At 35.8% G+C, this 24,631-nt stretch overlaps 7 protein-coding genes across 7 annotated transcripts; 3 read left to right on the plus strand and 4 right to left on the minus strand.

Moving 5' to 3' along the window:
• Positions 1–304: 304 nt before the first annotated feature.
• On the plus strand, positions 305–1,468 carry SAPINGB_P003073 (uncharacterized protein; the record flags this gene model as incomplete). The annotated part of the gene is made up of 2 exons (XM_031997791.1): positions 305–645; positions 736–1,468. 2 exons carry the CDS (start codon positions 305–307, stop codon positions 1,466–1,468), a joined length of 1,074 nt encoding a protein of 357 aa, XP_031853682.1.
• A 276-nt stretch (positions 1,469–1,744) lies between these two features.
• Positions 1,745–4,054, minus strand: SAPINGB_P003074 (uncharacterized protein; the record flags this gene model as incomplete). The annotated part of the gene is made up of 1 exon (XM_031997792.1): positions 1,745–4,054. The coding sequence occupies one exon, from the start codon at positions 4,052–4,054 to the stop codon at positions 1,745–1,747; it is 2,310 nt and encodes a 769-aa protein (XP_031853683.1).
• A 701-nt stretch (positions 4,055–4,755) lies between these two features.
• Positions 4,756–5,886, plus strand: SAPINGB_P003075 (uncharacterized protein; the record flags this gene model as incomplete). The annotated part of the gene is made up of 1 exon (XM_031997793.1): positions 4,756–5,886. One exon carries the CDS (start codon positions 4,756–4,758, stop codon positions 5,884–5,886), a length of 1,131 nt encoding a protein of 376 aa, XP_031853684.1.
• Positions 5,887–5,972: 86 nt separating this feature from the next.
• On the minus strand, positions 5,973–7,061 carry SAPINGB_P003076 (uncharacterized protein; the record flags this gene model as incomplete). The annotated part of the gene is made up of 1 exon (XM_031997794.1): positions 5,973–7,061. The coding sequence occupies one exon, from the start codon at positions 7,059–7,061 to the stop codon at positions 5,973–5,975; it is 1,089 nt and encodes a 362-aa protein (XP_031853685.1).
• A 3,567-nt stretch (positions 7,062–10,628) lies between these two features.
• On the minus strand, positions 10,629–13,172 carry SAPINGB_P003077 (uncharacterized protein; the record flags this gene model as incomplete). Its single annotated transcript, XM_031997795.1, has 1 exon — positions 10,629–13,172. The coding sequence occupies one exon, from the start codon at positions 13,170–13,172 to the stop codon at positions 10,629–10,631; it is 2,544 nt and encodes an 847-aa protein (XP_031853686.1).
• Positions 13,173–13,480: 308 nt separating this feature from the next.
• Positions 13,481–14,485, minus strand: SAPINGB_P003078 (uncharacterized protein; the record flags this gene model as incomplete). Its single annotated transcript, XM_031997796.1, has 1 exon — positions 13,481–14,485. One exon carries the CDS (start codon positions 14,483–14,485, stop codon positions 13,481–13,483), a length of 1,005 nt encoding a protein of 334 aa, XP_031853687.1.
• A 1,714-nt stretch (positions 14,486–16,199) lies between these two features.
• On the plus strand, positions 16,200–20,282 carry SAPINGB_P003079 (uncharacterized protein; the record flags this gene model as incomplete). The annotated part of the gene is made up of 1 exon (XM_031997797.1): positions 16,200–20,282. One exon carries the CDS (start codon positions 16,200–16,202, stop codon positions 20,280–20,282), a length of 4,083 nt encoding a protein of 1,360 aa, XP_031853688.1.
• Between the last annotated feature and the right edge of the window lie 4,349 nt (positions 20,283–24,631).

Raw genomic sequence — 24,631 nt, forward strand, 5'->3', positions numbered from 1 at the left:
TAATAATTATTACTCTAAATATTGAATTTTTTTTATGTGCTTTAAGCACTATAATACTAAGTATTGCAGTCTTTCCAAAATGTTTCTGATATTTCTGATGTTTCATCGTCTACAGATAGTATGGGTTGTTGGCTCACGTGGTGGGCATTGGCTCTTGCTACAGTTTTTTTTTTGTTTACGTTTAAGCTTTAAGATTTGTTTGTATTGTTGTTGCTATTATTTATTTCTCACTGCACCACATATTGCTGTTTTACAACAACCCTGGTCATTTAAAAAAATATATATATTTTAGTTCACTGCATCCATGTCTTCAAATAAATCCCTCAGTTTAGAATCTCTTAAGGTCGAAATTAACGCCCTAGCAGAACAAGTTCAACGCCAAAATAAAGTGGTTGCGGATACTGGACGACGATTAATTTCGATTGAAATTGATAAGGAACGGAAATCAATTGATAGCCTGCCAACTATCTCACTTCCGGAGGAGCTTATTTCAACTGTCCCTTCATCTAAGCCAAAAAGCGTATCATTTTCAAAAGAGGAAAATAATAATCTTGAATTAGATGGTGACGGCGAAGGAAATGCCTATATTAGAGGAGACGACATTGTTGAACTTGTTACTGAGCTTCAAGGACAGCTTGATTTACTGTAAGTATTATTCAAGAATTCGCCCGGAAAAAAGGATTGTTTTTAAGTTTATTAATTGATGCCGATACTAATTTTTATAAATATATAAAGAGAAGCTCGAAGCATTAGAAGAACTGCAAACGCTTTTCTTACTAAAGACACTGATATTATTGCACCCTTACCTGGCACTGATGGCTCAATCCCAGGAGAACATTTCACACCAAATGACATTCAAGAAGATCAAGACGAAGAAACAGCGCTGCCATTTCTTAAAATCCCTTTCCCAAAAACGCTCAAAGAGTTTCGAGAACTTTCACGCGCAGACGTCGAAGTCTGGTGCAAATTTTACGAACTTTTGCCCCCCGATGAAGCGGAAATCGCCGAGTTATTATCACATGCGGGCACTACTCTCGAGTCCCTTGAACTCTCCCTTGCCTCTTCGACGTTATCAAACTTGTCTGACAATTCAACGAAGGGGCTTAAAGGTACAGAGAGCCTTCCAGAAGCACAAAATGATGAGAATGAGAAGTCAACAAAGAAGGCAGCTGAACAAAATGAGAATCAGGATTCCCATGAAAACCATCAGCATGGAGGAGTTTGTGGAAGTAATGAACGCTGTGAATACTCTGGAAATGACAAAAACTCTAAAAGCGTTGAGCAACCTGGAAATAATAAGTGTGGACTCTCCCAAAAACTTGGAGGATCAGCAGAGTCGGATTTAAATTTGATTGAAGGAGATTCCGCTTCTGCTTCTCTACCTACTGAGGAAGAGTCCAATACACATTTTGACGAGCTTGCTAGATTTCTTGGGATTCGGATGCGAAGAACAAAAAATGTCTGGTAAGTCTTGATTTCTAAGAAAAGATAATAAACAAATAAAAAAGAGTATAGTTTTTTAAACGATGAAAATTTCCAATATAAGAACTGTTGATTTTACATTAATAATAATAATAATAAATATGCACATGTGTAATACAAGTTTATAATTATGTTTATAAGTTTAATATAATGATCAATATTTCAACAAATATATATTTATATATGTTACCACAGTCTATAAGCACTAGTTGACAAAGTATTATATGCTTAATAAGTAATTGTCTTATATATTATTCTTTATTTAATAAATTTGAGTTCTATTTTTGCTGTTGAAAGGAGCATGCTTTGTTTTACCTCCCTTTTTGACATCCTCCCTTGGTTTGTCTTGCTTATGACTTCCAGGAGCCAGCTCTTTTCGTTCGATGCCAAGAGCTTCTCCCATTTCATCTTCAGTAGCTTTCACTTTGTTCCACCAGTCTCTTCGACGTCTAATGTAGTCATCCATTTTCCAATTTTTCCAAACGGAACGGCCGTATGGTGTTAACTTGATATCAACTTCTTGTTTAGATAATTCTCCAGCGATGCGCTCGCGGAAAAACTTTAGTCGAAAGCAGAAAGTCCACATTTTGTCAACAATATGGGAGCCATAAACGTTAGCAGCCAAGTCACAGCAAATAGTGCTTTTGCTAAGATGGTTTAATAAACGACGTCGTTGAATCACGTTCTTGCTAGAACTATTAACTACCAAAGCGTTTTCGAAAACATGTGATAATATACTGTCACGACCAAACTTAAGAAGCATAGCATCACCATTTTCCTTATTATCGCCAATAGAAATAAGACCCTCAAGGACGAGTTCAACAACTGTTTCTGAAGCTTTCATAAGACTTTGTAGTAGCAATGCTTTTTGCATCTTGACAGCATCTCTGTTGTTATCATAGCCAGAACCCAAAGCAGCAGACTCAGATTCACCACCATTGTTAATGTTTAATAATGTAAATAGAAGTTTGCCGTCCTTTTTAGGGTCGTATTTTTCCAGCAAAACATCAACAAGGTCACTCAGCTTATAGCCGCCTAAATCCTGTGAAGCAACTTCCACAATAGTACGAATTAAACCGTAATTTATTTCTTCACCTTCAACCTTAGATGCAGTTTTGTCGTCATTACCATCGGAAAATAGTTTGGCTTTAATTTCAACAATTAACTCGTCCATTATCTTAGAAGCAATATCTTTTCTTCCGCTCATACGACGCAATAAAGTCTGAACAACATAATTACCACTCTCTTGACGTCTCACAAGCTTGCCGATTCGGCCAACCATATATCGATCAGCCAATCGAGCAACAAGCTTAACGGGGAGAATGTTGATGATAGCTTCTAAAAGATGGGAGCCAATGGCATCAGATAATAGATACTCCACGTAAGCCTCTTCACCTTGTTGAATTTCTTTAGTCTTTTTTTCAATTTCATCCTTATCAGTGATTCCATCAAGCTCGATCTTCTTGTAGCGATTGGTGCTATATGGAAACAATGTTGCAATAAGAGTTGTAGGTGGGACTTTAATTTTTGTAGGGTTGGGGTTTTGTTTAGAAATTTTGTCAGACTCCAGGCCCAAGATAAGTTGGATAACTGGAGAAGAAATGGGATGGATTGACATTTCGCGAGCTTGCTTGGTGTCTATGTTTTTAAAAAGTTCATCAAGGATTTCGTCAAGAGCGTCGCCAAAAGACTTGGGGACTTGATAAGCACGCTCTTCTGTTTGTTGCTGCTGTTCCTGGTCGTCTTCAGCATATTCGTTGTGCGATGTTCCTGATAAGATAATTTTCTTTCTTGCAACTTTACTACGTCGACTTCTTAAAGCAGACTTAGCTTCAGTTGCAGAGGGTACAGGCTTTCCTGCCAAGATAAGTAAAAGTAATCGTAAAAAGTGAGACGCGTACTGGTGTTGGGGTAAAGTTTTTATGGTAGGTTTAATGTCGTTTACCATATAAAGGAAAAGATTCTCAACGGTTGTAAAAGAATCCTCTTGAGTATGGCCGGCTGAAGTTGATTCTGGAAGATTAGATAAAAAATCTGGATCAAGAATTTCGCGCTCAACCATGGGAATTACGCGCTGCAAAAGTGTTTCGACAACATGGGACGAAAACTTGTGTTTTACAAGCACTGAAAAGTTATCAGAAAGTGCCTTAAAAAGATCCAAGACTTGGCGATCATTGGCGAGCAAAATCAAACGCTCAATCAAACGCGAGCAAATATGGTTTGTGACAAGCTTAAGCTCTTTGCCTTTGGATTCTTCAAACACACTAGAGACAAAACCACGACGCTCTTCAGATGAACCAAAAGCATCAACAGTGAGAGTACTTTCTGCTTGTTTAAAATATTCCAACTCTTGTTCGTCGACTAAACCAAAAAAGGCGCCTTGTTCTTCGTCGCGGCCTTGATCCCCATTAGTGTCGTCGTAGTAGTATCCGTCGTTATCATCGTTATTGAAATCTTGGTATTGTTGCTGATATTGTTCTTCCTCCTGTTGAACTTGCTTTATTTGTTCTTCTTTTTCTTCTTTTCGGGCCTTCTCGGCTCTTCTACCTCTTTTCTTGACTTCCTTAGGCATTGTATTTTGGTATGGTGGGTATTGGTGGTGGGAAAGGTGATATGGTGGTGGTGGTGGTGGTGGTATGTTCTTTGTTCCTTGACATTTCAGGACAAATTTTGGAAAAAAAATTTTCTTTGGTGCGGCGCAAAGTGGTAGCCTAAAATATTTTTTCCTCTGGACCCATACTGCATTCTTAGATTTCTTAGCCCCCTACAGCCGTGCTCTAGCCAGTTATCTCTAACCTAACCCTGGTGGAATCTTCAATTTCTTAAAAAACCTGCCCTGAAATTAGTTTTGTTTCGACGATCCCTCTATGATTATCACCTGCATAGACGCCCTAACACTAAAAAAAAAAAACGTCGCAAGGCTGAAACTGGTTTGCTTTTTTTTACCCTAACCTGCCTTGGGCCCAATCGGCTTGTCTGGCCTAATTTTTTCGCCACTAAACCGCTATCTTTTGATTCTCCAACCCCACAGTCATATAACCGAGGTACTTAAATTCAGGCGGTCTGATTGTTTGTCGTTTAACCCTCTCCCCCCCCCCCCCACCTCCACATAAGACACAATAGCACTGTCCTCTAAAATGTAATAAAAAGCCACCACCCCCACAATTTTTTTAACTTTCCTTTTTTTTATTTTCCTTTTTTTTTTTATTTTTTTTAATTCAACGTTACTTTTATCACTAATTTTATTAATTCATTATTTTATTCATCACGACCATGGCTAAAGACGAAGTAGATACTGAGGCAGGCCTTGGGGCTATTCGCCACTCAATTGACCAAAAGAGCCTCGAGACTTATCTCACTAAAAACTTCCCCGCAGAATTTGTCGCACCTTTTACCCTCCAGCAATTTGGCTTTGGCCAGTCCAACCCATCTTACCAAGTGAAAGATGCGTTAGGTCGCAAGTACGTCCTTCGCAAAAAGCCTCCTGGAAAGCTTGTCTCAAAGACTGCACATGCCGTCGATCGCGAGTACGCCATGCTTAAGGCTCTTTATGAAATTTTTAATGGCGATATCCCCGTCCCTCGAGTCATTTGTCTTTGCCAAGATCCAGACGTTATCGGATCTGACTTTTATATGATGGAGTTTGTCAAGGGTCGCATTTTCCACTACCCAACTCTTCCAGATCTTTCTCCAAAAGACCGTCGCGAATGCTGGCAGTCTGCTGTTAAAACCTTGGCTAAGCTCCATAGTGTTGATCCCCGAAAGCTTCCACCCATCTTTACAAAACGTCTTGAAAGCCATTACCCCCGCCAACTTGGAAGTCTAAGTGCTGTCGCTAAGGCCCAGGCTGCTGTTACTGATATTGATACTGGCAAAACGGTAGGACCTATTCCACAGTTTGAAGAAATTGTCAAATGGATGGCCCAGCACATGCCTAAAGAACGCGTTACCATTGTTCATGGAGACTACAAAATTGATAATTTAATTTTCCATCCTACCGAAAACAAAGTCATTGCTATTCTTGACTGGGAATTGTGCACTGTTGGACACCCCCTTGCAGATCTCGGGAACCTTATGCAACCCTTTTCGTGGCCTGAATCACTTTTTGGTGAGGGCTTTGGTCTTCAAGACACAGCTGCCCCTTTGCCACAAGGTCTTCCTACTGTTCAAGAAAATCTTGAGCTTTATACCAGTTTGACAGGATACGATGCCAGCAAGGATTGGACATTTGCCATCGTTTCGGCACATTTTAGACTTTCTGTGATTGCCCATGGTATCAAGGCCCGTGTTGCAAGAAAACAAGCCTCTAGTGAAAATGCAGCAAAGCATGCTGAAAGTGTTGGTACTCTTGCACGACTTGCTATTGAAGAAATTGAAAAAACAGAAAAGAAGTCAAAAATTTAAACAATAAAATAAACTTTTTGTATTAAATTTATAAACAAACCACAAAACTATACATTTAACTGGGTGTGGAAAAAAGAGAAAAAAAATTATGGTAACAACCAAAACATACCAAACTTTTGTTCAATATTGAAAGGTCCTGGAGATTTCCAGTAGTCGTCATACATGGTAAACATTACAACATCTCCTTTTAAAACATTGTAAATTTGCGTAATGGCTACCGCCTGACCATGAGGGCTAGGGGCTTGGTTACCGTGCACATTCCCTCCACTAGGGTATCCCGTCTCAACAATTTTGACAGCCTTTCCCTGACAAGCTTGAGAAACAACATCGATTTGACTTTGCATAAATTCACCAGCCTGGTCATAACGTTTTCCAGAGTCAAAATATGGGTGTGCATTAACACCGACAAAATCTATAGTGTCATCGCCAACACATAAAAAGGGATTTTGCATATATACAGATGGAATCTCAGCAGTTGAAATCGGGCCCACGTATCCAGCTTGACGTAATTGACCTCGGACATCACGAATCTTGCCCAAAAGTTGGTGTGCATCAATCCAGCCGGCAGTCACGGCCTCATTCCCCACGATAATGGAATCAATTAGATCCCAATTATTCCCGTTGTAGTACTTAATCCAGTTGACCAAGTCGGTTACTGCTTGATTAATGGACCAAGTTCCAGCTTGAGTGATCCAAAACCCTTGCATGATTTTGAGTCCAAGTGCACGAGCTGCAGGTTGTACTGTCCAGTATGAATTGCAGTCCACGCCGTAAACACGCACACCTTTAATACCTTTGGCCTTAATCTGTAAAAACTCACCAAAAACTTGGTCATAGCCTTTGCAGCTAAAGTCGTTATTGATTGTCGAGTATGTGATGAACGGAGGGACAAAATTGACTACATTGTTTGGTCCAGGATCTGATGCTTGAACAAATCTATTGATAACGTTTGGTATGGACCACGGAGACCGAGCATGTAGTTGTTTTTCTTGTATGACTTGTCCATGTTGGTGAATTGGATACTCAGGTGTAGTATTTGCATGTTTAGGGAAATGACTAAAAGAATGACTCAAGCGATCTTCCATAGCACTTGTAGGTGCAGATTCAACAACACCAGTTAAAGCAGAGGAAAACAAAAATAATAAACCGAAAATCATTTTTGAATGTAGAGTCATTGTGTTTTTTTTAAAAAAAAAAAGGAATCAAAAATAAATGTAAAATTCAAAAGAATTTTAGGGGTTTAAATATTTTTTCCTGTAACTCAGGGTCTTTATCGATTAATAAAAGCCAGATCAATGCATAGCTGATCTAAAATAAAAAAATATTAGGTATATTTTTGAATAAATATAGCGGATATCTGGCAAAAATTAACAATTTTCATTTAATCTTTAATAATTAAAAAAAAAATGAAATAAATATAAAAATAAGGGACAAGCAGGAATCCTTAATACCAATTAAGGCTAGGGTCTGCGGATGGTCAATTTCAACTTTGATTTTTTTTTTTTTGCTAAGTCTTGTACGTACCTTTGGATCTTTTTCAAATCAACACTGTGCATAATTTTTATGATCGATAGGTCTTTTCAACGTTAATATGCAACAGCTATCATGCTATCTTCTTGTGATTTGACCTCATGATTAGATGATAAAAAAATTAAAACCCGGGGATTAGAACATTTCATTTTCAATGATCATTTAAATCTCAAAATGATATTTAGATTTTATAATTCATTTTGTTTTGTAAATATGACTCTTTATCATTAGTTGATTTGGCATTAAAAAATTGTAAAGCTCTTTTTAATCATAGTTTAATTACCTTAACCAAGAAAGTTTTTACTAACTTCCTTCTTAATCATTACATTACAAACTAGTCCTGGTTTTAATTTAGTTTTTAATTGGAGAAAATAAAAAATCAAACTAGTTTGTGTTCTAGAAGACTTGGTTTGATGTCTGGAAGCTAATTGTGGTTAATGAAAAGTATACTTAGTTGCTTTCATTGAATGCAAATTAATGATCCATTTGAAGTTAAATTCCAAGTTTATATTTATAAATAACAGATGGATCTTTTAGATTTGTTTATTTATAAAAAGAAATTTAATAGGTAAAAAATAAAAAAAAAAACACATGTATAGTTATATCTTGCTTCTTGTAACCATGAATCTCTCAACTGAGTTTGTAATTCATTAAGTGATCTGTAATGAAAAAAAATCTGGAATAGTCAAATATAAAAAGACAATCTGCTAAATTTAGTATCGGAAACAAAACTTATGAAAATAGACATTTTGCAAAAAAAAATAAAATAAAATAAAATTGTTGAATTTTTAGCTAGATCTTTTGAAATATATTTGATAAAAAATTAAGTCACCAGTCATCATTGGTACCCTTGTTATCACTAAACCAAGCTATTAAAAAAATATATTTTGAATTATTCCATGTTTAAAACAATCTGTCCATTTTCTATTAAGCTAAAATAAAATTTAAAAAAAGATGGACGTTACAACAAAAGTTCATTAATGTAACTAAAGAATTTGAATGTTTTGATTTATATGACAAATAAAACTAGTTTTAATTATGAATAATTATTCTTAGTATACTGCCTTTAAGGTCTTACCAATGAGATTCTGTACTTTAAAAACAAAGCTGTTTTTACTTTGGAATTTTTAAAAAAAAAAAAAAAAGGATTTACTCTTTTTTTTTGTCTATTGTATAAAAATGACAAGTCATTGCTTTAATAACAAAAATAAAATAAAACAAGGGGTTTATGTATTGTTATTTTCAAAATGAATTTGGTTTGCCAACATATCAAGATCTCATTTTCCTTATTCATTTTTAATGGCCAATATATCTTATTCAATATATATATATACACAATATGATTTGACTTTTTCATTCCTTTTATTTAATTGAGATTCCTAAGAACTTTCTTGTAAATATTTGAAAGCTCCTTTTTTTTCTTATCTTTATTAGCTACTTAAAAAATAAAAACACCAAGTTAAAAAATTTGTTTTCTAACTGGGTGCTATTTGGATCTTTCTTTAGCATAAACCCCATGATATATGATGGTCTGCAGCTGAAATGCTTACTGAGCACACTTTTTTGACTAATACATTAATTTCATGTTTAAAAATAAATATTTTGCGTGCAATATATCCTAGTCACTATATTAACACTTAAAAAATGAAATCCCTATAAAAAGAATTGTTGATTAAGGAACATCTTAGCCAGGAAAGAAGTAAATGGGTTTTAAACTCTTTTTATAAGTCATGGGCGTATGTTCAATAGATGTAAACGATATTAACTAAGTAAAAAATCATAAATGGAGCACTTCAAATGGAAAATGTATTAAAAGGTTAAATATGTTTTTTTTTTTTTTTCAATAAGGGAAAGTAAGAAAATATGCGACATGATGTATAAAAAGCTTCTTTTTTTTTAAAGAAAAAATAGTTTATCTTGTAAAATAAGTTATAGCCATTTTGAAAATTAATTCAAAGCTTAAATGTTGCAAACAGTTTTTATTGCGAGAATTCTTTATCATTTTTCTTATTCTCTTAGAAGGTCAATAGTAACTACAGAGCCAGATTAGGACATGGTGATACAAAAAATTTTGGAGTGTTTCAAAATTTTGAATAAAAAAACAATATTGGTCAACAAGTACACTTTAGAATTGGTGTTTTATTCATTTTGTAACGTTCGATATTAATTAAATAAATAGTAAATCTTTTACCAAAAAGAGGTTTTTCTTTTTATTATAAAAAAACAAAATTCATTAACGCAGTGTGCGTATGATTTTCAAATTAACCCTCCCAAAAAAAAAAAAATCTCAGGAGTCCGGCCGAATTGCATATACTTATTTTTTTTTCAATCAATAGGCCCTCATTAGACTTTTGAATTCGGTTTAATAAGACTTAAATTCAGATAACGAGTTTTGTTTCGCCATTCGCTTTAAAAAAAACTAGATGAACTATATCAATATGAAGTCTAAAAAAAACATCATTCGATTACTTATAATGGTAAACTTGATCTTATGTAGAAAAAAGGGGAATTATAACCAGAAAAAATAAATGTGTATTGAAGTTTCTTTATAGTTTTCATTCTTAATTTATGTATATAAAAATTTGTATCCACATTTTTTTAGAGTCTTATCTTTATTATTGAATGAAATGGAATGAATTTGAAGATAGTAAATTTGTAGGTATTATTACCCACTTAAAAAAAAGTTTCATTTTTCCTTTATAAAAAATGATAAAGCAATAGATATTGTTATTAATACCGATTGGTATGAATTTTTTTGCAACTACAAATTGTTTTGTTTTCTTTTTATAATCCAAATTATCTTGTTAGAAATACCAGGTAACTAAAAGTTAAAAAGGGTCGAATTAATTTGTTGGTGGCTCTCATTTGTATCAAATCAAAATAAACATGATGAAATGATAATTATACTTCAACTCGTTTTCAACTTAATTTTGTTGATAAATATTTTAAAAAAAAAAAAAACCTGGCAAAAAAAATGGGTATCTTTATTGACAAAATCTCTAATTTTGGATCATCTTGTATTTCACAGAATAAAAATCATGTTAAACATTGCAATTTATATAATATATACATGGGTAGGAACAGAAAATAAACAATCGAAGGGAATAAAAAAAAATGCCAATAATAATCAAATAAAAAAGTCATTCATCGTCATAAAAAAAATTGATTTAAGTTGCACATTTAAGAAATAATAATCTTTTTTTTTCTTATTTTTAAATCTCATCATTGTGCTGGTGGTAACTTGCAAGAATCTTTTTAATTTTGCGCAGTGTTGATTCGTCCTCAATTTCTCTTGCTGCATCAATAATAGGAACCAGATGAACTTTGCGCCAACGGAACAGTTTTACCGAAGACTGTACAATGTCAACAGCATCAAAAAGCTTACGCGTGTGCGCCAAGTATTCTACCATTCCACGAGCGAAAAGGAAATCCGAACGCCGACGCTCCACATCGCTCATGGTGGCCCAGTAAGTGCTCTGAGGACTGCGGCGCCACTCACCACGCGACTCCCAGATCGAGCGCACAGACTTGTATGGCCATGAGTTTTTAGTGGCTGTGCGGATTGCCAGGTCGTACATGTAATGATTGCGTGGGGTTTTTGTAAGCTCTTGTTCCAAAGTATTCTGCGGCTCTGATGATTGTTCGAGGGTTTGTTCCTCTTGTTGTTTTGTATCCTTGTAGGGAAGTAGTATCCGCTTACCCTTTTCCATATGCGTTTTGATGCATGTTTCGTTGATCCAACGGAAATTAAACTCGGCTTCATTGCCCAGATTAGCTGGCACACGCAGGTACGTGAGAGTAGTACGCTCATTGATGAACCGCACTGAACCAGTCTCAGGGTTGAGCATTTTGCGTGCACGTTCGTGGGTTTCGCTTGTGTTAAACTGCATGTCGCGGAAAAAAGTGTACACGGCGCGTGACTCTGCAAGAACTTGGAGTTTGTTTGCAAGCATAGGTGCTGGCAAGAATGGCGGTGTGATTTCTGCAGGTGTGGAAGCCGCAATGTCGAGGTTGTAAAAGAAGGCAGCACGCAGCTTAGTACCCAAGGCAGTCGACAGAATGGGCGAAAAAAAGCCTGGTTTATAATTGGCATAAGCATCCAGAAGACAGTTAAGGGCAAATGCATCTGGGTAAGAAGCCTTATCTGTACACATTTGACGGAAAATGGAACGTGCAAAGGCCAGTTCACCTGTCTTACCGCAAAGATAGAGCATGACATTGAGGGTGCTTCTGTCCGGAGCAAAGCCGCGCTCTTGCATCTCGAGAAGCAGATGCCAAGCCTTGATGTGAGTTTTTTCGTCTCGTGCACAGGCGTAAATGAGAACTGAGTAAGTGTTTGCATCTGGACGGAGAGGATCAATGGCCCGTGTAGTCATTTCATTGTAAAGATCGAGCACACGATTAACGTTTTGTTGTTTTGCAGCAGCCAGCATTACTGAGTTATAAACTGGAACGTCTGGTTGCATTTCAGTGCCGAGGAACTTTAGCATGTCAAAGACGTCAAATGCTTGGTTGTAGTCACCGACATTGATGCATGTTTGCAAGAGGGTAGTGTAGATGGGGACAGAAAGAGCAATATGTTTTGCTTGCATTTCCTTTGTAACTTTGACAGCACCTTCTAGGTCGCGGTTTTTGGCCATACATTTAACGAGGTTGCCGTAGGTGTAGTGGTCTGGGGTAATATTATCAGCATTCATTTGGTCCATAAAGACTTGAACAAGGGCAGTGTTTCCCTGTTCTGCGTAGGCAGCAATAGTTGTATCGTAAATATACTTTGTGAGGGGGATTTGTGCATCCCAAATCATCTCATGGAGCAAGGGCAAAACTTTTGCACGCTGAGCGAGAGGGATTTGTTGCATGAGGAGGGAAACTTCATCCGAAGAAACACCGGAGAGCTGGTTGGGGTTGTTAAAGATGGCAGCCACAACGCGGGACCAGTCTTGGTGAGACTCGGAGGCAATAGCGGTAACTGTGTGGCCGATGCGGTTGAGGATGGTTGGGGGGAGTTTAACAGCAGATGTTGGAACATCGAACATGGAAGTTTTGACGTCCTTAAGAGAAGATGGAGCGGGTGATTTTGATTGAGCGAGTTGTGAATGGGCTTCGTTTTCAGGGAGGTCCAAGAAATCCATAAGCTTATCGGCATCGGAGGAAACTTCAGAAAGAGCCTTTTGACTGACGTTAGTTTCAGATTTTTCATATTTTGCTGTTTCCTCTTGGAGTTTTTGAAGCTGGAGAGCGCGCTCATCGCGCATGCGGATCTGATGCTTGAGATTGTTTGCGTATTGCTCGACTTGTTTTATCTGACGGTCAAGTTCCTTCGCACGCTGATGGTCAATGAGAGTGGGTCTTCGCCGCCTCCTCCGGCCCTGAGAAACAGAAGATGATGGGGATAGTGTTGTTCCTTGTTTGAGGGATTGTAGAAAAAGTGCAGATGCGGCACTTAGGTCTCGATTGGAGGATTTGGAAGATGTTGAAGAAGAGTGTGATAGAGGGAATGATGATGATGATGAAGAAGAAGAGGATGGGTTTCTATGTAAATTGCGGGCAATGGTATCATCTAGTTCGTTGGCAAAGGACCCGAGAACAGAAAAACGGTCGTGTGCCGACATGGGATCATTGTGATCAGCAGCGACTGGTGCTGAAACTTGGCGCTTTGGTTGGCGCGAGGAAATAAAGATTGAACGAGAATGAATCTGAGTAACCCATCTTGAGGGACGGCCCGAGGCTAACAGTGAGGTTCTGTTGCGCAGCATGAGATTGAGAGGGTTGTGATTTTTATATTTTTATATATATATAATAATAATAATAATAATAATATTTTAAATCAGGAAACCGCTCGAGTGAGTTGAAAATAAAAATTTCAAAAAAATATTTTGAAAAAAAAAAAAAAAAAAAAAAAATTTTAAGCAGAGGAGCAGTAGTCAGTATCTAATGATTAGCCGTGCATTGTTACCCTGATATAAACTAGTTACACTTTGTGTTACACTTTTACAATTTCACTAGCCAGATTGGTTATATTAGTCCAAATTAAACAGAAAGAAAAGAAATTACATAAAAACCACTACATGATGGAGCATTCCTGGCCCTTTCCACGGCGCTTTTTTTGCTTGCCTTGGGTCTTGAAATGAGAGTTGGATGGGTTGTATCCACTTGCATTTGTAGAGTTGTTGATGACAGAAGTTCCGTAGGCGTTGTGGTTGTTTGAGCTGCTGTTGTTTCCTGCAAGAGCAGTGCTTCCTGCACCATGAGAAGAAGGAGAAGACACAGAAGTTTGAGAGTGGAAATGGTTTCTTGAGGCAGAAGGAGTACTTTGAGACCCAGAATTGCTATTATTATTATTGTTGTTGTTGTTGTGGTTATTGTTATTGTTGTTAGCAGAATAAGTAGGTGTGATCTTGCCGTGGGTTGAAGATGAGGTATTAGGAGCACCTGGGCGGGTAATACTAGACTGAGAAGAACGAGATTTGAGAGCTCGTCGAGCAGGTTCAGAGATAGAAGACGCGTTAGAAGTTGTTGGAGTGAGAACAGGGTAGAGAAATTGTGCGGGCATTGGGGGGTCTTCACCAGCTTGAAGCATCAGGTTTGTAATATAGGTGAAGAACTTGATCCAAGCGTTTTCAAGTTCTGGAGAAAAAGAGTCTTGAAGACGGTCCGAAAGGGTTCTTAGAAGAGCATTACCGACGAGCTCGTAATGGGCCACTTCAACACCAATGATACGAGAATGACGCTTGCCAAGGGCGATGAGGACATCGCGGACGGAGTTAAGGTTGTCTAGCTGCGAGATAACGAGAGAGAGAATACCAGCCATGGAAGAAGCCTGAGACTTGATGGAGGGGAAAAGAACAGAGAGCTGAGGGTACTCTCCAAGTAAGTTTTCATAAAACTGTTGGCAGAAAAAGGCAGATGCAGTTCCTACGTTTGCCTTTTCTTTAGAGACTTCATGTTTGTCGTCGCGCATGGAAGCCCATGACTGGCGGATCTCTGAGATTTCCCATGTGTTGAATGTAACAGAGAGTTCCGGGTATTGGTCTAAGATAGCATAGACGTCAGCGTTAGGATTAGCCATTTAGTATGTGAGTGAGAGGTAGGAATATTAAAAGTCAAGTATATATGTATATATATAAATATAAATATAAAAAACAACGTTTAGATATAAAAACCCTGATAATGGGACGATGTTGGGACAAAAATTTTTAAATGTTTTAGGGGGGTTATATGGACGGACAACAAGATTGGATGCCTTTTTTTTGATGACATTTCAGGGGGGGGAAGTAAATAGGGAAGGGTTTATTTTTTATAGGTGCTATTTAGGTGGTGTGTTGTAACAGGCAGGTGGGAAACAAGGCCGGGTAAATTTTGTCAAGTTGAGAGAACACGGAAATTGCAACCGTCGGAAGGCGATCAGCGAAGTTTAGGCATAAAAGGTTATTTAGAAAATAGTTATGTTATTGAAAATAAGTTTAAAGTTACTTTAGTGTAAGTTTTTTTATTTTATTATTACATCCTCGGATCATCATCAGCAAATCATAAAATCATAAATAAAATCAAAAAAAAAATATATATATATACAATATATACAAAAAAAAAAAAAATAAAAAAAATAAAAAAAATAAAAAAAAAAAATAAGCCACCATTAAAATACGTAGTTTATAACTATAGTTTTAAGTAAAATTTACCATTAATAGTTTATGGCTATTACTTGTAAAAAAAAAAAAACGTATGACTTTTTTCTATTTTCTGATTGTTTTCTGTCGGGTCCAGGTGTATCTTTTTTTTTTTTTTTTTTTTTTTTATTCCAATGAAAATTTACGAACGTGTAAAAAAAAAATTTCGTACATCGGCATCTTCTTTTCTTTTATTTTTTTTTTTTATCGGCTGCCTCAAAAAAAAAAAAAAAAAAATAAATAAATAAAAAGTCTTTCGATTTTTTTATTTTTTTAAAGTCGTTTCTTTTTGAGGCTTCCTGCATCATCGTTCCCTCATTAACGTAAAACCTTAATAACTAAAGTCTATAAGTTTGTGTTATAGATCTCTTTTCGGTGTCCTGCGGCCTGTTGTAACTTCTCAGCAAAGTGCATATAAATATCCCGGTGTTTGTCAAAATTTTTTTTTTTTTAAAGAAATTCTTCAAGTCCTAAAATTAAATCTTTTTCTCTTTTCAATACTTTTTTTTTTCAAAATAAATCTTCTTATTCTTGTTCTTCTTTTTCGTTGGTTATTTTAATTTTTTTTTATTATTATCAAATCTTTTTTTTTTTCATTTCACATTTGTCTCTAAAAGTCCCATCATTAGAACTACCTAAACATCTTCTTCATCTTTTTCCACTATATACCTTTTTATTTATTTAATTAATTTTTTTTTTTGTGTCTGTTCCACTACCAACAAACTTAAAACTACCAGTAGCAGCAGCAGAAAAAAAATAAAAAAAATAAAAATTCTTTCATTTCCACCATCAACTCTGAAAAAAAATAAAAAAATAGAAACTGTTCACTTTCCCCCTAAAACATTGAAAAAAACCGTTAAAGTGTGTGCCCAGCCTCCTGTCAGCTCCAATCTTTCAAAGGACCTTCCGCTGAACCCCGTTTCCGCAAGGCCTTCTCCAAATCATAAGAAGCAGCAGCAGCAGCAACACTCTTCTTCTTCTTCTTCTTCTTCTTCTTCCTTGTCGCAATCGCCCACGTTGCAACTTTATCACAATCACACCCTTCCTCCAAATCTTCAACGTCGATACACATTGCCTCCTCCAATCCCTTCTTCTTCCCATCAACTGCCTTCTAGCATGGCTCCACCTCCCCCAGGTCCCGTCGGTCCTTCTTCCGCGGTTCCAGGGTCCCCACAGTCTCTTGGATCTTCTTCCGGAATCCAAAGACAAACAGGCCAACCGGTCTCTATACCACCTACAGGCCCTGTTAGCCCAGCTTCTGCTATACCAGGGTCTTATAGTTCATCGAGACATCCTTATGCTAGTACATCACAAGTATTGAACCCTCGTACTTCTACCATGGCTGGTTCCACTCCTCCATCATCAGCTACTGCAGGCCGTGGTTATCAAATGCAACATCAACAAATATCTTCTTCACATTCACTAGCTCAACAACAACAACAACAACAACAACAACAACAACAACAACAACAACAACAACAACAACAGCAATCATCAAATACCTCCTCTGATCTGGCACCCAAAACTCACAGAACTGTCTCAATGGGCCGCAAAAAGAAAATTGAACTTTTCGAGAAAGATGAGCCTTCAAGAGCCCTCCCCAACTACGAGTTTGAAAAACGCAAATGGGACGCTTATAATGAACTGCGGCAAGGTGCATCGTACCGCAAAGCTGCTTCTCAATATAACATCTCTTACCGATGTCTTTTTGATTATGCCCGTGGCAAACGCAACCGAGTAGAGAGTCATGAGCGTTACATGGCCCTCCCTGTCGAGCTTGAAACCGAGCTTTCCAATCAAATCATGGGGATTGTTGAGCAAACTGGTATTTTCCCGCAACAAAAAGTAATTAGCCAGCTCGCAAACGAACTTATTCGACGTAGCCAAAACAATGCGACTTCACCCGCTACTTCTACAGGCGGCCCAGGCGGCTCACCCAAATCCCAAATAGTGGGACCTTCCAATTCTCCGGGTGCCGATTCCGCAGGGTCTCCTCCTTCTTCTTCTTCTCCTTCATCATCATCATCATCATCTTCTTCTTCTTCCACTGCAGCCACTGGAACCGCCTCAGCTGCAAGTCCTCCTCTTCGACAAAAACCTGCTGTTTCTGATACTTGGGTCTCAAAGTTCTTGCGCAGACACCCGGAACTCAACTATGAGAAGCGCACAAAACGACGTAGACTCGATGCTTGTGTTGGAACTTCTCCTGTTGTTGTTGTTGGTTCAACAGATTCTGTTTCAGGGTCTTCTTCAAATAGAGTACATGCTGTTTCCATTTCTCCTTCATCTTCTTCTGTTGAAACTACTTCTACTTCTCCACCACCACCACATCCTTCTCATCATCACCCTCATCTTCAACAACAACAGCATATGGAACATTCTTCTCCTGCTGTAATTTCTGGTCCTACTGGTGTCATTCATCCTGCTCACCAAGGCCCAGCCATACAGCAGCAGCAACAGCAACAGCAACAGCAACAGCAACATTTGCCGCACCCAAACTTGATGGGCGGGGCTCCGTCGCAGTACGCGCCGGGGCTTGCGGGTATGGGGCGCCCGGTGCCCGCCACGCTACCGCCGATCACCGGGCAGGTTCCTTTTATTCAGGGACATCCTCAGCAGCAGCAGCAGCAGCAACAACAACAACAACAACCGCAGCAGCAGCAGCAGCCACCACCGCAGCAGCCGCAACAGCCGCAACAGCCACAACAGCAGCCGCAACAGCCACAACAGCAGCAGCAGCAACAACCTTATCCTCTACCACCGATCCACTCTTACCCTCCGCAGATGCAACAACAAATGACTTCTCAACAGCAGCCGCAACAACAACAGATGGTGCCAATGTCACCAGCTCAACAACAACGGACCATGGTTCACTATAACAATAATCAGTACCATAATAACTATTACTACAACCAACAACCTCCATCCCAACCTTCTCAACAACAACAACCTCCTCAGCATTTCTCTCCGCCACTTCCTCAACCCATCCAGCCTAATTATTTCCAGGGCCCTAATGGTGCTGCCATACCGCCTCAGGGACACCCTTCCCCTCAGGCTTTGCAACAGGTTCCTCAGCAGCAGCAGGCTCTGCAGCACATGCAACAGCAACAGCAACAACAACAGCAACAACAACAACAACAACAACAACAGCAGCAGCAACAACAACAACATCAACAGCAGCAGCAACAACAGCAGCAACAACAACAACAGCAGCAGCAGCAACAGCAGCAACAGCATCTATCACACTCTCCTCAACAAACACCTTCATCTTCTAGCCACCCAGTGTCATCACATCGCAGCAACCTGCAGCACTGGTTTAATGGCCTCAACCGCATCATTGATTCACTGAGTATTCGCCCTGGCGACATTTACAATTCGCGCGTGCTCAACTTTAAAATTGATTCGAAAAAGTGTGTTGTTGTGCGGGGAGGATCTGTGATTGGCATGCCCACTTCATCTTCATCTTCTTTCTTATCTTCTTCCTCAAAAGCGTTTGCATCTATTTTTGAGTGTATTTGTGCAGATGGTTCATGCATGAATCCAGTGGCTGCAGTTTCTGGTACTGGGTCGCGGTCACTTGGGTCAATTCCTGGGGTCCAGTTGTTGGATGCAGTTACAAGTCGAACAGCTAAGGAACATGAGTCGCTTGATTTTTTCCAATGGCTTAAGCTTCACTTTGACCACCTTACCGACTCAAAGGCTAATGGCTCATGGCGTCTTCTCATCACTGAGGAAGCATCCTCTATTGATTTGTTCCCCTTTTTGTGGGCCTTCAAACACCGCATTTTGCTGGTGACTGTGCCAGCCCCAAGTGCTCGAGCTATTCAACCTATTGAACGTGGGCATTTGCTTGATTCATTATGCAAGAGTCTTAAAAATAGTCTTGCGGATATGGCTCAGTATAATAAAAGCCGCGATAATAGTGAGGCTTCTACTACTTCAGCTGCTGCTACTACCCCCACATCATCTTCATCAGCCCATTCTGCACCGTCTCCTGAAGCTAATGGTGGTCGATCACCAGCATCCACCAGTCCACAGCTTCAAAACCTAGTGGTCAATCTACGTTCTCCTTCATCGTCAAATGCTATTGCAACTTCCTCTTCTTCTTCTTCTTTTTCTTGTGCAGCATCCTCCTCATCCCTTGTTTTGGATTTGGCTGCGTTTCTTACAACATATGGTGTGATTCATGCACAGGCCTTTACTAACGAAAACATTGTTGGTGGTTGGAAGCAAACAGGTATTTTGCCTCGTAATCCCAATCTCGTGATTGATACGGTGACCAAGACCACAGGGCCTGAGAGTATTAAGGAGGAACAAGTTTTGATTGATGTTTCTCCTGACTCTACTACGGCAAGTGAGCAAGCATCAAATGAAACCACATTGTCTTCTTCTGATGGTTTGGTGGAATCTCTGGTGGACCACCACGGGTCGCCTTTCAGTGCCACAGAACTACTTGAGAGTGGCATTGAGGCGTTGACCGACCAAAACCTGAATGCCAATGAACGGTCCCAAAAGTTGTTTTGGTTACTACAACGCGCTTTTGATGGAGCTGTTGACCGGAATCTGACTCGCCATGCAGGTGCCTCAGCTGCTGCTTTACGCAACATTCGTCGTAGCAGCAGCGGCAGTGTATCCCAGTTTATACTTGAGGGGGCCACTACTACTTCTCATGAAGTCAATGATGCAGCTTCTGATGACGTTTTTATTTCACGGCATGAGGTGCGCGGAGATTCATTGGTGATGGATCCCGAGTTTAAAATCAAGACTGAGGAGCATAGTGATGATGATGACCATCACCATCATCGTCGGGCCAGTGGACCGTCTTCATCTATATTTTCTACTGAAAATGGTGTCAATGCCTCTGTTTCTACTGATTCTGACAAGCCTGAGGATGGGGTTGTTGATAATAATAATAATGGAAACCATGAAAATATAGAGGAGGAAGAGGAGATGGAAGAAGAAGAGTCTAGTTTGAGTCGACACCGTGAAGAGCAACTGTTGCTACCTGAGCTATCTGTTGAGTTGGCCACTAAAATTCGACGATACTTGCATCCTAGTCGTCCAAGTCGACGGCGGGTAGTGTCATCTTCTTCAGGAGAATCAGTTTCTACTACCACTGTAGATGAGGGCATTGTTACTGTTGAGCAAGTTGTTACAGCATTGCTACGATTTATTGATGCTAGTGGTCAGAATCATTGAGTGACTTATTTTTCTTTTTTTAACTATTTTACTATTTTACTATTTTTGCTTTTATTTATTATTATTATTATTATATATATATATATATATATATATATATTTTTTGTTTAATTATTATTCACTCTTGCTTTTTATTTTGTTTTAATAATAGAGAATTTTTTAAACCTTTTTTTTTTTTCTACAAACGCGAACAAGAGAAGGAGCAAATTAAAGGGTTAAAAAAAGGCTGGTCAATACTGGTAGCCGCGAAACCACGAAGATCAAAGATCCAAAAAAAAAAAAAAAAAAAAAAAAAAATTGGCAGATTTATTATAAAGTTTATAAGAATTGAATTATTAGAAGGATATAATATTTATATACTCAGATAAGAGTAAGTTGGAAAAAAAAAATAAATAAATAAAAGTAGCTTTTAATCTAAAATGGTTTTGAATTTATAAAAAAAAAAAAAAGTTTAATATGATTACTCGGAAAACTCAACCTATACACATGAAAATTGCAATGTTACAAAAGACGTCAGATAAAAGTTTCCTATGTAAAAAAAAAAAATTCGGACTAAGGGAGAAAAGAAGATGGAGATGGTTAAAAAGAAAAATAGAAAGAAGCAACTTATTTATTTTTTTTTTTAGATGGTTTAAAAGAAAAGAAAAGAATGAAGAATTTTATTTTATATTTTATATTTTATTTTATATTTTATTTTATATTTTATTTTATATTTTATTTTATATTTTATATTTTGTTATTTTTATTTCATTTTTCTTTTCTTTTGTTTTACACCGATTTTAAGCCATTGAGTTTTAAATTTGTTTTTTTAATTTTTGAAGCAAACAACAACAACAACAACAACAACAACAACAACAACAACAACACAGCAAGGTTATTTTTTTTATGGTAAACTGAAAAAAAAAAAAAAAAAAAGAAAATATTTAAAGGAAATTTAGAAAGAAAAGATGTTTCTTATTCTTCTTTTGGATAATCTTTTTTGGAACAAGTACTTGAAGTTGATGAGCTAATATATATGAAAATACACAAACGTGAAGAACAACAATGGAGGTTGTTTATATAAATATATTTAAAAGCAACAGTTAGTAATGAATGAATGAATGATGTTGTTATTTTTCCTTTTCAATGTTTCAAAAAAAAAAAAATATAAATTATAAATTATAAAAACTTTTGAAAAATCACCATAAGTTATTGACAGCAACTATACAAACGAGGGGGCTTTCTTCATTCAGAAAAAACATTCTGCCATCGGTCATCTTTAGCAAATTTTTCTAATTAAAGGGAAAAATATATATATATATATATAAAGCAACTCGTATTGATGATATACATTTTTGATATAAAACAGACGTGCCGAGTGCAGAATAATAATCAGATCTTGGGAAAAAAAAAAAAAAAAGAAAAAGAAAAAGGGCGTGAAAAAAAGATCGAGGAAAAAAAAAAAATCCAATATTGAAAAATTTAATTTTTTTTTAATTTATTTTTCATGAATAACAGCCGATGAAAATTGAAATGATAATGATAATAATAATAATAGAAAAGAAAAGAAAATTAAAAAATAAATAGTAAAATTAGAATGTTTATTATTATTTCAAATACCATCATTTGGATGATTTAATCATAATTATGAGAATGGTTATATAACCAAATAAGTTTAGAATAAAATTTGAAAATATATATATATATAAAGAAATTCCCTTTTTGGTTTTAACTGGTTAGTCAATTGCCTAGTTAATTATAATAAATTATTAAGATACATATATTCAAAAAAAAAAAAAATTTAAGTAAAGATTTTTCACGATTGAATGATTATGAATCATCATCATCATCTTTATCACTTAATTAGCCATTTTTTTTTCTTCTCTTTTTTCTTTCCTCGGAATTGAATTTTTTTTTTTTTTTTTTTAAAACCGATTCAATTAACTAAATAAGAAGCGGATAAATTTTTTTTCTTTTCTTTTCTTTTCTTTTCTTTGAAATTGAAATACATTTATATTTATATAATTTTTTTTTTTCAAAAGGGCCCCGTCGGCAGGTACTATCATCATCATGATCATTATGTATTAAATAAATAATAATAAAAAAAATATAACAATATGTTATTATATAATAATAATAATAATAATAATTATATAAGACTTTAATTAATAGAATGTGTATGGAGGTTTTTTTTTTTTTTTTTTTGTTCCATGTCGGTCACACTATCCCGAACACAGAAGAAAAAAAAAAAAAAAAAAAAGTCTGTGTGTGTGTGTGTGTGTGAGTGTTTGAAAATATATATTTTTTTTATTTTTACGACGGATGGAGATTTCCCATCGGAACGCGTGGATTTATCTTCGACATTCGTAATCCATCATTTAGGAGTTACGTAAGATGTAGTAAGTAAGAAATAATCCCACATACTATTTTCACATTATTATTATCATCATCATCATCATCACCAATTAACCAACTAACCAACTGACTAACTAACTGACATAACACACTAAAGTTGCACTCAGTAAACAATTTTTTTTTTTTTTTTTGCATCAATTTAATTTTCAATTTCAATATCAATATCAAAAAAAAGAAAAGAAAATACATAACTTAATAAATATATAATCATAATCATAATCATAATCTACCTCGGATAAACAAACAAACAAAATAAATTTCGTATTAAAAAGATTTATTTATTTTTATTTTTATTTTCATTGTTTTAAAAAATCTACTTAATTTTTTATTATAATATTCTATTACTAAAAACTACTTATAATTATTTGGGACCTGTAGAATATTCTGCGGATTTGAAACTATTTTAAAACAATTAAAAATTTGAAAAAATAAAAAATAAAAAATAAAAAATAAAAAATTACAACAATGGTGATTTATTCCTCCCGTATTGTTAGTTACTTTATTGATATATAATTATTGTTTTGTCCCAAGAGTAATAATTCCTAATCTTTTTTTTTTTTTTAAATTCTTGTTTTTTTTTCTCTTACCTTTTTGTCTTGCCTAACGGTTATTTGTACTCAGATCTATGCTAGCGAGTTTCTTCTAACTGAAACTTTTTCAACGTTTTGTTCTTCTTTTTCTTTCTTTCTTTCTTTCTTTCTTTCTTTCTTTCTTTCTTTCTTTCTTTCTTTCTTTCTTTCTTTCTTTCTTTCTTTCTTTCATCTTATCTTATATTTCTAATTCTTTTTCCAGTCTCTACTTCTTCTATAGAGAAAATTTATATCCTTTTCAAATACCGCCTTTTAAATAAACCATCTTCTTTATTAATGTTTACTATTGACTCCCAATAGGGGTTTTTTTTTTTAAAAGAACCACTTGATTTACATTTGACTTATTCATTGTTAATTTGTTTGTTACTTCTGAATCATGTCACCGACATTCTAACTTGTTTTTTTGTCTTTTCTCTTGCACCAGCTTCTGTTTCTATAAAGAACCATTTAAATAAATAACCTTTCTTCTTTCTTTATTTATTTATTTATTTATTTTTTTTTAATTAATATCTTTTTAAGTTTTTTTTTTTCTACTTTTTTTGAAAAAAAAAATCGTTACGATTAATGGCGTAGTAAAACTTTCATATACCTTTATCTTACATTAATTGAACTTTTTTTTTTAAGAGAAACAATAAACTTATTAAATTAACAAATGTTTAGGCCTTTTATTTTCTTTAGGAATCAGCTATATCTGTACAAAAACCTAACTTTTTCAGTAGGAAGTTGATAATTGTTCACTTGAATAAGAGTATTCCCTTTAAAGAGAAAAAAAAATATATAGAGACTTTTTTTAGCAATCAATGGCATTAAATAAGCATTTATACGAGGGAAAAAAAGATAACGATAAGAATAAGTAAATAAAAAAGTATCTTCTTTTTATAAAATTTCATTTTTTAGGATTTTATTAAAGATTAAATTGAATTTAAACAAGAATCGTTTGATTCCCTTCGTTACAAAGAGGACCCTGAATAACCCAGTGATTTTTAAAGAAACGGATTTTATACTTAAGGAAAAAAACAAAACGAAAAGTATAAATAGTCATATAACTAGAAGAAAAAAAACAACAAAAAAAAAAGATTTTAAAGATTATCATTCAGGTAAACCTATGTAAACTTATGGAGAAAGGTTCTAGGAGCTTTTAGAAGATAATTTCACAGCCTCAAAAATAGACAAATTCTATTGGTCTTTTATAAGTAGAATATTTTATTGAATTTTCCAGCAATATGAGTTAGTTATCAGTACAAATAACAGTCAAAAAGAAATAAAAATTAATAAATAAAAATAAAAATAAAAACCAAAAAAAAAAAAAAAAAAAACATAAAAAATAAAAAAAAAATAAGGTGATTTTTTTTATTTAACTTTAGT

This window comes from Magnusiomyces paraingens (assembly GCF_902498895.1).
Source record: "Magnusiomyces paraingens strain CBS 517.90 genome assembly, contig: contig2, whole genome shotgun sequence".
NCBI classification, from domain to species: domain Eukaryota; kingdom Fungi; phylum Ascomycota; class Dipodascomycetes; order Dipodascales; family Dipodascaceae; genus Magnusiomyces; species Magnusiomyces paraingens.